The 12,503-nt window shown below is 41.1% G+C and overlaps 1 protein-coding gene across 1 annotated transcript in view; it reads left to right on the top strand.

The window, feature by feature from the left end:
* tln1 (talin 1) overlaps window positions 1-12,503 on the top strand; it is a 93,403-nt gene that overhangs the window by 12,640 nt on the left and 68,260 nt on the right. The window contains exons 2-7 of the mRNA XM_069168947.1: window positions 3,231-3,293; window positions 5,322-5,484; window positions 7,481-7,578; window positions 8,567-8,696; window positions 8,892-9,044; window positions 12,132-12,274. Of these exons, the coding sequence (XP_069025048.1) occupies window positions 5,355-5,484; window positions 7,481-7,578; window positions 8,567-8,696; window positions 8,892-9,044; window positions 12,132-12,274 (654 nt within the window). The 5' untranslated portion in view covers window positions 3,231-3,293; window positions 5,322-5,354. The remainder of the gene's footprint in view (window positions 1-3,230; window positions 3,294-5,321; window positions 5,485-7,480; window positions 7,579-8,566; window positions 8,697-8,891; window positions 9,045-12,131; window positions 12,275-12,503) is intronic.

The following is a 12,503-nucleotide window of genomic DNA, read 5'->3' as shown; positions in this document are numbered from 1 at the left end:
TCAAAAGGTCACAGTCACCTCACATTGACCCATGTCCCTTGCAGCAACATCCAAATGAGTTTTGTGACCTCGCATCCTTTTGAACACAATATTTTAAGGGAATGTTTAAGTTTAACGTCACTGTGACCTCACATCTGTCTAATTCTTGTGAAGATTATATCTCTGAATAGATGATAATGAAGTGGATTTTGATGGTCAAAGATCAAACATTAAGACCACTATGACCTCAAGACTGCCTGATTCTTGATGAACATGATATTTCAAGAATTCTAATGAGGAAATCTCTTCAAATCTGGCCCCCAATATTCACTTAGACTTGACCATGAGCTGATTTAGATTTGGTGGTCGTATAGGTCAAGGTCACTGTGACCTCACATCTGTCCCCATTCTCATGACTGGGATTCCTCAGGAACACCTTGGGGCACCTCTTTAGGGCCATAATGCAATCATTCATTTGCAAATTTCACGTAAGTGTCGAAATAGTGATAAAATGGGCAAGGGATGAAATTATGTAATTCAAAAGGTCAAATATCATCTTCACTGTGACATCTTCTGCAAAATACACGTTTGTGTCCTTTATTCAATGCCAGAACTCAGAAACAGGAGACCATATTTCACATCTGCTCCGATAACGAATTTTTGTGACACAAATTTAGAATAGAATACTGTATTTTTTTTTTGTAATCATTTTTGTAACCATTTTATAATTGTGCCCATGTACTCATGATGGCCACATGTTTTTCATATGGTTATAAAAAACTCCAGAGCCAACCATGTGTTGCAGTGTACCGGATTCGGTAGGCATGTGTATCATACCGACATCTACAGAAAGCTCTCGGTGATATGAACTCAGCAGGAAGTCGGACATTTTTTATTGTAGATTTTATTTGCCATTTCCATCGTGTTGTACGTTAACAAACTCCTTCTACTAATTAATCCCCCCCCCCCGTGCTGTACTTAGCAGCCTTAAGTAAAATGTGTTGTTCTGGCAAAATAAGATAAGTTATTGTCACGTTCTTGTGGTTGTTCATGGACAGTTTAAATGAGTCTGTTCAGGCCTGAAGGATATGAGATAGACCCGATGTACGGTTCCTGATTGGTGGAGATCGGCCGGATGTTCGCTTACAGGATGACAGTTGGCTGCTGTAGAAGTTTGGACTTGACAGACAGGAAGTCAAGTCAGCTATTTAAGGTCTTTAAACATTTATGATGGCTCAGTTCCCACTTTAATAGACAGTTCAAGTTTCTTATCAGTTAAGTGCATGCTATTTGTCTTCTTTTTGTTCATTGGACAGATATCTCCAAGGTTAATGCTGAGATCTGGGACTGGATCAGACGGGTGGGACACAAAGCAGATGTCTTAACCTAATCGACATGATTATATTTTATTAACATGCGTTGGCATTTTGAAAGTGTACATTATTATTCATATTTTACCATTATTATTGTTATTTTCAAGTCAAAAATATGCTTCTCTTGTTCCTACAGTTGGCTGTTTTAGTTTCACTCTGCAGAATGAGCTGTGTGCAGAGTTTCAAAGAAGGATCTTTGAAATGTACTCTTCCTCATTTCTTAGTAACTGCAGTAATTGTTGCGACTCGGCACTTCCTCTTTTAGTCCGGGTGGATTGGGAAGCATTTACAGTAGAATTTCTGAAATCTGCACACTTTTTTTTCTTTTTCAAACAAGATTATCACTCAATCTTTAACTTGATACTAATTAGACAGGAAGGATTTATGGTCTAAATGCGTTTGATGATAATACTGCAGACAACCACTGATGAGAGAGAAAGATTTAGAACAACTGAAACAGACTTTCCTTGAGCTTTTCCCAGATATCGAGCTGACTTCACGCTCACTGCAGACAGGATTTCAGCTCCCAGCTGAATCATAGCTGGGAGTATACTGATGTCTGAAATGCCCTTTTATGGCATTGAAGGCCATTTTAAAACAGGAAATGACACCAAGACATCTGATTGGGACCTCGTAAGAACCCTGTCATTCAGGAGCACACACAGATCCAAGTTTGTCTGGAGATGAAGCCACGATACCCCCGACAACAAAATAAAAGAGCCAAATAACTAACTGCAAGAATCCATAACAGATGTATGAGTGAGTAATAAAATATTATGAGTAATAACAGAGCAAAGTTCAAGTATTGCTGTGTACTGAATGATTATAAATAAATGACAACAATATTGTCCATAACTTCATTCAGCTCAGGCTTGTAACAGATGTTCTAATTTTTCTGCAGAAAGAATGGTAATTGAGGAAGTTGGGGGAAAAAAAAATAAAAAAAAAATCCTTTTTTATCAAAATTGTATTTATTGTATTTCTACATAGATAATTAGGGCATCTCAAGGTTTGGTACAAATGTGGAAACACAAAAACAGAAGAAAGTGCAAGGCTTTGAGAAGTATTCGGAATCCTTTACTTCATGCACTCTTAAATTTGATATATATATATAAAATAAAAACAAATACGCATTCATAAAGATGTTTGCAATTTTGCCAAAAAAACAAAGAATGAATTACTCATTCACAGGTATTCAGATCTTTTGATGCTTTGAAAAAAGCAAAGTTCTTTTATTTGATTATCCTCTGATATCTCTCAAATAATAATAATAAACCTGGGAATTTTATTTAACATTATTTAGAAATGCACAAACGTAGGAAGGTGCGTATTTACAGGTTGTTAATATTCTATAAAAGCACAATAACTTATTGTTTTCACAGCTTGCGGTTTTGAATGCAACAAACAAATGATGTATAACATGATAATTAGTAAGCGTGTGGGCTGGGCTAACCGGCTACTGCTGCTTTCTATTTCACTGTGCTGTTGTGACGGTGGTGGGAACCTTCTTATCCAACTCTTTCCAACAAAGTTGTACGCAACACTGGATGGACCTGTATCTCAAAAACATTTGAACTGTTCCTTTAGGTGATAATGGCTCATCTTGCATTTCAATATCTGTTTAGTTCTTCTACTGTATGTTAACAGAAAAAACACAATCTTTTTTTTATGTGAGGATATGTCACAGTTTAAGCTCCTGCAACTAATGTGGGAATTAGTTCAATTTGCCTGCATTTGAAATCTCAGAATTTGCTGGAGTCCGATCCGGTCTTTTGCATGAGTCATGAAGATATATGAGCATATGTCACGATGCTCAGTATGTTGTCTGAATAACACGTTTTGTAGCCTGATCTCATGTCTGTCCATTTCTTCAAACAGGAAGAAGATTCCCAGACTTTGTCAACTGACTGGGTAGGAGGGACGTCACTCGGTGTACATCTGGTATTTACTCTACTCCTCTTCTTTTTAGTGGAAATCTGCTAAACGTGGATATCAGAGAACCAAAGTTGAGAAGCAAACGACAAACAATCTGAAATGAACCCACTTCTTACACTCAACCATATTTTATTTGCTTATTAGCCAATTTACAAAGTAGTATTTACAATGAGAAATTCCGTTTGAGGTGAAAAGGCTTCGACATTGTTGCAGTAAAAGAAATTAATTCAACAGCAAGTCTGTTTTAAGGTCAATTCATTTTGTATTTGCCAAGATTTTTCCTGTGAAGTCTGGTTTTATCTGTTACTACAGTAGCTAGGATTTATTTTGATAGCTGTATCCTGAGATTGAATCCCCTCCCTGATACTGTACACACTCCAGCTACATCTACCTGTTATCAAGAAAAACAGCAGATGAACTAATATGGATGCAGTGTGAGCAGGATGTGAGGCGGTGCGAACACGTGCTGTCACTCTGCAACTAACATGTCCTTTCCAAAGAGCTTAAAAAGAAACTTGCTTGTCTTTTTCCTGAGTCACAGTACACCACCTCTCTTGTCAGTTCCTCCAGAACAAGACATCCCAAAATAACTCAATTTGCCCCTGCTTTTCTAAAACAGTTGTAATTCAATACATTTTTGTGTCATGATGAACTGCAGTGAAGGTCAAAAGCTACAAGAAAGCGAATACATATTTTTATTAAACAATGGATGCAATGAATGTGAAATGTGTCACTCAGCTTGCTCCTATAAACATGAAGGTCTGTCTCAGTGACTGAGAAAATCTAAGTTTCACCATTGGTCGGCCAAATGCCGCTACTTAGATAGAGAAGACTTTATATATTTATATAAATCAATTTTATTGAATTTATTAATCCCACAGTAGGCAAATTTAGTCCTCACAGCAGCATAAAAACACAGTTAGGTAAAAAAAAAAAAGGTGCACACAATAAGAAAAAAGTACATATACGTATACAATAAATAAGATAGATACAAAGATTTTTTTTTTTTTTTTTTAGAAACGTAAGACTAATGAATAAATACATACACACACAAACTATATACACAAAAAAATAAATAAATACAGCTTCCTGTATCTTTTGCAAATGAAAAGTTCCTCTCATCTTGAGGCTGGTGGTGGTTCAGTTTGGATCAGAGCGATGCTCTGCTGTGATTGGTTCATACATTGTGAGCAGACAACACTTTTTATGTGAATCGAGCAAAACAAATGTTAAACAAGACGGCAATTGCCACCTGCCACGAAGCAAAAGAAGAAGAAGGTATCAAACGTGATACAGATGATAACTCCTCCGACCTCGACTCCTATTAAAGGAGTGGAGGAAACGTACGACGGGATTCTTTGCTCTGTAGTGCCTCTGATCCAAACTAGTGCTTGTTTCATAAAATTCTCGAGCCGCCTATCCTCCTCAGCCAGGCTGTATTTACATGTCCTGTCACGTCTTACATAGACTTCCTCTGGAGGGAAAAAACAAACCCTCGTTGAGGAGGAGGAGGATCTAAGGATATATTCATAGCAATTCTCCATAGGACTTCTTTAGGTTGACCTTACTGTATTATAGAGAGAAGCTAACAATTCCCACAAGTAAGCAGTTGGCTTCTCAACAGTGCAGGAGATAAAGTTCCTTTTGTATCATGAAGGTCCTGAGATAGAGCCTGACTCAGGGTGGATGGTTCTGTTTGAGTCCCGTCCAACTGTTTGTTATAGAGATAATACTGATCCCATACTTAGTACAACAAGGATCCATGTTGATAATAACAACAGTAATGATAATGAACATTGAGAAACAATTACAAACAACAAACCCTGTGCAGCTTAGTGGGAAAGTTAAGATGTGGTTCAGAGGAAGAAACTCCATCCTGGTTCTGTCCCAAAGAATAGAAATACACCTTACCAGCATCTCTAAAGCTCATCGACCCATTTCATTCATTCAGATAACTCCAATTGTCTCCTGATTTTTGTTGAGGACATCGTGATTGAATGCAACATCAGGCTAACTACTTTTTTCGTCATGCAGGTGTGAGTTGGGTGGAGGTGCAAAGCAGCAATCATGGTGGCCCTGTCATTAAAGATCGGCGTGGGGAATGTGGTGAAAACCATGCAGTTTGAGCCCTCCACCATGGTGTACGACGCCTGCCGCATCATCAGGGAGAGGGTTCCTGAAGCACAGCTCGGCCAGCGTGAGCCCCCCCCTCCCTTCACACACACACACACACACACACACACACACACACACACACACACACACACACACACACACACACACACACACACACACACAAAACACGACCAGACTTTTTCAAGGGTGCTATAAAACTTCCTCAGAGCAGCTTGTTGTTACTGACGTCAGGTGGAGCTGAATCTGGTCAGAATTTAGTTTGACAAGAGACTGGAAACATTTCAGCAAATGAAAAAAGGGACTGCCGGCCAATTTAGATTACACAATGAGCAAAAATCTGTGCAGTCGCCTGGAGACAACCGGGGTAGAGTTCCTTCTCTCAAAGGTTGCATGCATGTACATGTGCATTTGTACTAAACTCTCTGGAACCATATAAGGTGAACATTGGTAGTTTTCACATGGAGCTTATAGCTCGAGATCTCACACTTTACTCATTATGCCAAATAATTAAATATAGTTTTCATTTGTGTTTTGCCGTATTCCGTACAGATTAGCACCACATAGGTTTAGCCTAAATATGGTTGCAGCGCTATGCTAGTATCACAGTACACCATGGTATAAAAATTGATAGTTATTATATTGTGGACGGTTGCTTTTTACTGGTATCGAAAAATAAAAAAAGCAGCCCAGTTGACTGACAACCTGTCAGACACTGCAACAGAGGAAATGGTAAAGAGAAGGGAAACTGATCAAGTTATCGATCTGTATTCCCAGAAAAATACATCAAATCAGCATGAGATTACTTTTGACATCCCAAATTGAAGGTGTGTGTGTGTGTGTGTGTGTGTGTGTGTGTGTGTGTGTGTGTGGAGGGGGAGGGGGGTATCAAGGACTAATATCCACTAAATGCGGATGCAAAGCAACTGCCAAAAGAGGAAACATACCACGTAATGTTCGGTCGTCTTCTGAACAGCATCCCCTCCACGCAGGTAGAAAAAAAAACAATGTGCCGCAATTATAACTTTAACCCCTCATGAAAAAACATGGAACCAATTACATATCAATCATAGAAATGCGCCATCGTAATAGTTTTCCACATCCCCTTTTTCTAGCTACATCTACATCGTCTGTCTGGTGACCTTTGACCCAAACAAACAGACAAACACTCAACCTGATCTGACTCCGTACAGAAACACACACTAAACTTGAAATAAGATGAAATAATAATGAGTGCGTGAGTTCGATAATTGTTTAGAGTACTTGTGATCCACCAATAGAAACTTCTGTTTCCTCCAGTTCCAGCGTCGGCCCCGCCCACTACATCCAACTCAACTCGCAACCAAAAGTTTTTGACTCTTTTGTCCAACGGCCTACGACCACAGTGTGTTCACATCATTACCTTCATCATGAAGGTTATCTTTTCTTTTTGCTTGTTTTTCAGCAGCATTATGTAAAACACCAAAAGTCAAATTTTCACAAGACGTGGCAGATGTTCAAATTATTAATGAATAGATGAAGCATTCGGCCCACTAGACGCCGGACGTAGTAATCCTCAGTCTGCATGCTGTCACTTCCTGTTATATTGCACGTTGTGGAGTTGACATTCATGCATTTATTTGAGCTTATGCAGAGTATCTTGAGTTCAGCCTCTCTCTGTGCTGTGGTTCAATTTGACTACTGTTGTCTACTTGCACACCACACGAGCAGATACTTGAGCGTTCACAGTTATTTCTTGTTACGCAAGCAGCTCTCTGTTACTTGTTCCAACCTGTAAGTCATTTTACATTTAGAAAAGACAGTCATCATCCCCTCGTTTCTGTTGTCCAGCAAATTAAATGGTCCAGTTCTTCCTGTTTCCCCTGAAGTCAACCCTCAAGAGACTTTTTGTTTTGTGATGCGTGGAAGCCGATATTGTAGCGCGGATACATTTCATCCGGTTATCCTCTTACCTGGTTAACATGGACTGCAGGTTACATCCAAACACAAAGTGTGCCGGTACGCCAACATCCCATTTACAGTGATCCACTCTCTTCATTCTTTTTTCCTTCCTGCTGTAGCCAATGACTACGGGCTGTTTCTCTCTGATGAAGACCCAAAGAAAGGGATCTGGCTGGAGGCTGGAAAGGCTCTGGACTACTACATGTTGAGAAATGGGGTGAATAACTTTTTCACAAACTCACTACAAAATTCCATAAAAACTTGACTTACAGCACACAATAGTCTCACATACGGGAAAAAAAGGAAGGATGATAAAAATGTGTCCAGCATGGTTTAAATCCTGTGTCGATGGCAAAAAGAAAAGTAGCTCTAATAAACTGTATGCATCAAAGGTATTATCTGTCACATTATTTCAGAAACTCATGAGGGCCAGAAATCTTTTTTTCTGATTGTAGATCTGCAGCAGAGACATAAAGAACAACACTGCAGAGAGGTTGAGAGGCTTTTCTCCGCCGCTCAATGGGCTAAAGCACCAGAGTCATTGGTTTGGCACACAGTGAACAGGATTAAGAGCCAACATAGTGCCCCTTTCTTTCAAATCAATCAGGAATTGTTATGAATCAAGAGCTAATTCTGAATTGAATCATGAGATTCGCCAACATAATATGCAACTGAATGAATACAATCACATCTTTAGTTGAATTATTATACATTTTTGGTCCAATCTCAGCCAGCTGTTGGTACGTGCCTTTCCATTTATAGCACTAATGTAATCGCACAAGCACGACGGCTTTCAAAGCGATCGTTCACGAACACGGCAGCGCTGCGGGCATCTCCATGGTAACCTGCTGTTTTGGGTTCTGGAGATGCAGAAGTGCAACGGGACAGAAATGTGCTGAAGTGGAATGAAGACCAGAGGATGTTGTTCTTAGTAAATACCTTCTCAACACGTCATCACTGGTCTCATCACTCTGAAACAGCCGAGACAATGTCAGTGATGCACAGAAACAATAACTCAATAAATTGAAAGTTTGCTTCTCCAGAAAAAACACATTATTGTATTTTCCAATCACTGAAGTGTGGAGCCGAGCTCGTGCAAGTCGGTACAGCGCATGTTTTTTTTTGCTTTTTTTTCTCGGTGTAATGTCTGAAATCAAAGTTCCACCAAAAATATTCCTGAACCTTCACTGATGTCTTTCTGACAGGACACTCTGGAGTACAAGAAGAAGCAGCGGCCGCTGAAGATCCGCATGCTGGACGGCACAGTGAAGACCGTCATGGTGGACGACTCCAAAATAGTCAGCGACATGCTCATGACCATCTGCGCTAGAATAGGTGAGCTCACTTTACCTGCACGACTCTCAGAAGACACCGCAGACTCGCTGCTGCCTGTCTTCTCCATCGCTGCCTGGTTTCCAGGGGAAGACGGTGTACACTGCTGCTTCATAGAAGCTGCGATTGATCTCAGTGTTTCTTACCTCGTGTATACGCTGTAAACTGTAGTAATCTTTAATCTCTTTTGTACGTCAGGCATCACCAACTATGACGAATACTCGCTGGTGCGCGACATCGGCGAGGAGAAGAAGGAGGAAACCACGGGCACCCTGAAGAGAGACAAGACTCTACTAAGAGATGACAAGAAGATGGAGAAGCTGAAGCAGAAGCTCCACACAGACGATGAGTGTACGACAAACACGAGCCCTCACTAGCACTGTTAACGCACCGACTTCATGCGCTGTCATAAAGGTTATATGATCAGAACAACGACACAGTTTCATGGTTTGACTGCAGGCGATTTGTGCTGAATGATAAGAGCTTTGTCACAAATATACATATACAATACACAAAATAATGTGCTGACAATTTGGTCTCGTTGCCACCAGAATCAGCGATTGGTCGCTTCACAAATAAATAATAGACCAGATGACATATTTATATAGAAATCAAACAGTCCCTGTAATTATACTGGTACCAAATGAGAATAATACAGTCTAATTATCTATTCTAGTCTATTATACAGTAATAATAATTAAGAAAAGATGAGCATTGAGAGCAAAAGAACAAACATCAAGCCGGTCGGTGGGTTCAGTAACAACCGAACAGAGATACCTGCAGAAAGGTGTAACGAGAGAGAGAGAACGTCAGGTTAATGACATAGAATGTCCTACAGCAGCCTCGGCTTACAGCAGCACGATGAGATGATTCAGGGTCTCCTACAGCAGCACGATGAGATGATTCAGGGTCTCCTACAGCAGCACGATGAGATGATTCAGGGTCGTCTACAGCAGCACGATGAGATGATTCAGGGTCTCCTACAGCAGCACGATGAGATGATTCAGGATCTCCTACAGCAGCACGATGAGATGATTCAGGATCTCCTACAGCAGCACGATGAGATGATTCAGGGTCTCCTACAGCAGCACGATGAGATGATTCAGGGTCTCCTACAGCAGCACGACGAGATGATTCAGGGTCTCCTACAGCAGCACGATGAGATGATTCAGGGTCTCCTACAGCAGCACGACGAGATGATTCAGGGTCTCCTACAGCAGCACGATGAGATGATTCAGGGTCTCCTACAGCAGCACGACGAGATGATTCAGGGTCTCCTACAGCAGCCCTAACTAGAACAGAACTGAACCCAAACTGGAAGCTGATGCCACTGGAGAAGAGCTGGAGAAGAGCTTTGAATCCCATTCTACTTTTGTGCCTTCTCTCTACCATAGTTTGTACTTTTTCTGCAGGTATATCTACCTCTGAAACTGTATATATTTCTGATATGTGACCCCACCAACATGCCCAGTTTGGATTATTTGTTGTTGCTCACTAAACCGGTCCAAGTAAATGGATCATCTCCCTCACTATGTTAAGTACTGTGGGATAACGCATGTTGGGATTTGGCACTCAATAAATAATTTAAGATACGATGAAGCGCTGGCTGTTAGAGGGATCTTCAGTGTTCAATAAAGGCATGGGCTCTTATTGCTGTATGTTTTGAGCATAACCACATCGTGTTCGTCTTTACTCACCTGATTTACAGTGGGTACGGAAAGTATTCAGACCCCTTTAAATTTTTCACTCTTTGTTTCATTGCAGCCATTTGCTAAAATCAAAAAAGTTCATTTTATTTCTCATTAATGTACACTCAGCACCCCATCTTGACAGAAAAAAACAGAAATGTAGAAATTTGTGCAAATTTATTAAAAAAGAAAAACTGAAATATCACATGGTCATAAGTATTCAGACCCTTTGCTCAGTATTGAGTAGAAGCACCCTTTTGAGCTCGTACAGCCATGAGTCTTCTTGGGAATGATGCAACAAGCTTTTCACACCTGGATTTGGGGATCCTCTGCCACTCTTCCTTGCAGATCCTCTCCAGTTCCGTCAGGTTGGATGGTGAACGTTGGTGGACAGCCATTTTCAGGTCTCTCCAGAGATGCTCAATTGGGTTTTGGTCAGGGCTCTGGCTGGGCCAGTCAAGAATGGTCACAGAGTTGTTCCGAAGCCACTCCTTTGTTATTTTAGCTGTGTGCTTCGGGTCATTGTCTTGTTGGAAGGTGAACCTTCGGCCCAGTCTGAGGTCCAGAGCACTCTGGAAGAGGTTTTCTTCCAGGATATCTCTGTACTTGGCCGCATTCATCTTTCCTTCAATTGCAACCGGTCGTCCTGTCCCTGCAGCTGAAAAACACCCCCATAGCATGATGCTGCCACCACCATGTTTCACTGTTGGGATTGTATTGGGCAGGTGATGAGCAGTGCCTGGTTTTCTCCACACATACCGCTTAGAATTAACGCCAAAAGGTTCAGTCTTGGTCTCATCAGACCAGAGAATCTTATTTCTCATAGTCTGGGAGTCCTTCATGTGTTTTTTGGCAAACTCTATGCGGGCTTTCATATGTCTTGCACTGAGGAGAGGCTTCCGTCGGGCCACTCTGCCGTAAAGCCCCGACTGGTGGAGGGCTGCAGTGATAGTTGACTTTGTGGAACTTTCTCCCATCTCCCTACTGCATCTCTGGAGCTCAGCCACAGTGATCTTTGGGTTCTTCTTTACCTCTCTCACCAAGGCTCTTCTCCCACGATTGCTCAGTTTGGCTGGACGGCCAGGTCTAGGAAGAGTTCTGGTCGTCCCAAACTTCTTCCATTTAAGGATTATGGAGGCCACTGTGCTCTTAGGAACCTTGAGTGCTGCAGAAATTATTTTGTAACCTCGGCCAGATCTGTGCCATGCCACAATTCTGTCTCTGAGCTCCTTGGACAGTTCCTTCGACCTCATGATTCTCATTTGCTCTGACATGCACTGTGAGCTGTAAGGTCTTATATAGACAGGTGTGTGCCTTTCCTAATCAAGTCCAATCAGTTTAATTAAACACAGCTGGACTCCAATGAAGGAGTAGAACCATCTCAAGGAGGATCAGAAGAAATGGACAGCATATGAGTTAAATATGAGTGTCACAGCAAAGGGTCTGAATACTTATGACCATGTGATATTTCAGTTTTTCTTTTTTAATAAATGTGCACAAATTTCTACATTTCTGTTTTTTTCTGTCAAGATGGGGTGCTGAGTGTACATTAACGAGAAATAAAATGAACTTTTTTGATTTTAGCAAATGACTGCAATGAAACAAAGAGTGAAAAATTTAAAGGGGTCTGAATACTTTCCGTACCCACTGTAGATGAAACATCAGCAAACAAACATGTCCTGTCATGTCGACACATTTCACAGACCTACAGAGAAAGTTTAAAGTCAAGTCTGGTTGATGCTTTCTCTAGTGAACTGGTTGGACCACGGCAGGACGCTGAGGGAGCAGGGTGTGGAGGAGACCGAGATGTTGCTTCTGAGGAGGAAGTTCTTCTACTCGGACCAGAACGTGGACTCCAGAGACCCTGTCCAGCTCAACCTGCTTTATGTACAGGTATAAAAGCAGTCCTGTAGACCTGTTAATGGTTTTCCTGACTTTCTTTATAGGCATGAATCAGTTTCCTTTTTATTATCCTACAAGTGCAGTGTCCATTCAATGTAGTCTGTTTGGCAGTATGATTGTCTGGCTGGTGATATTGCAGTGTAGCTTTCTTTGAGAACAGCGAGGGGGGTATGATGGATGGATGGATGGATGGATGGATGATGGATGGATGGATGGATGG

Source organism: Embiotoca jacksoni, unplaced genomic scaffold (genome assembly GCF_022577435.1).
Source record: "Embiotoca jacksoni isolate LCO1_2020_lvr unplaced genomic scaffold, fEmbJac1.0.p SCAF_42, whole genome shotgun sequence".
NCBI classification, from domain to species: Eukaryota; Metazoa; Chordata; class Actinopteri; family Embiotocidae; genus Embiotoca; species Embiotoca jacksoni.
Note: the sequence above shows the minus strand (reverse complement) of the source record. Positions and strands in the feature narration are given on the sequence as shown.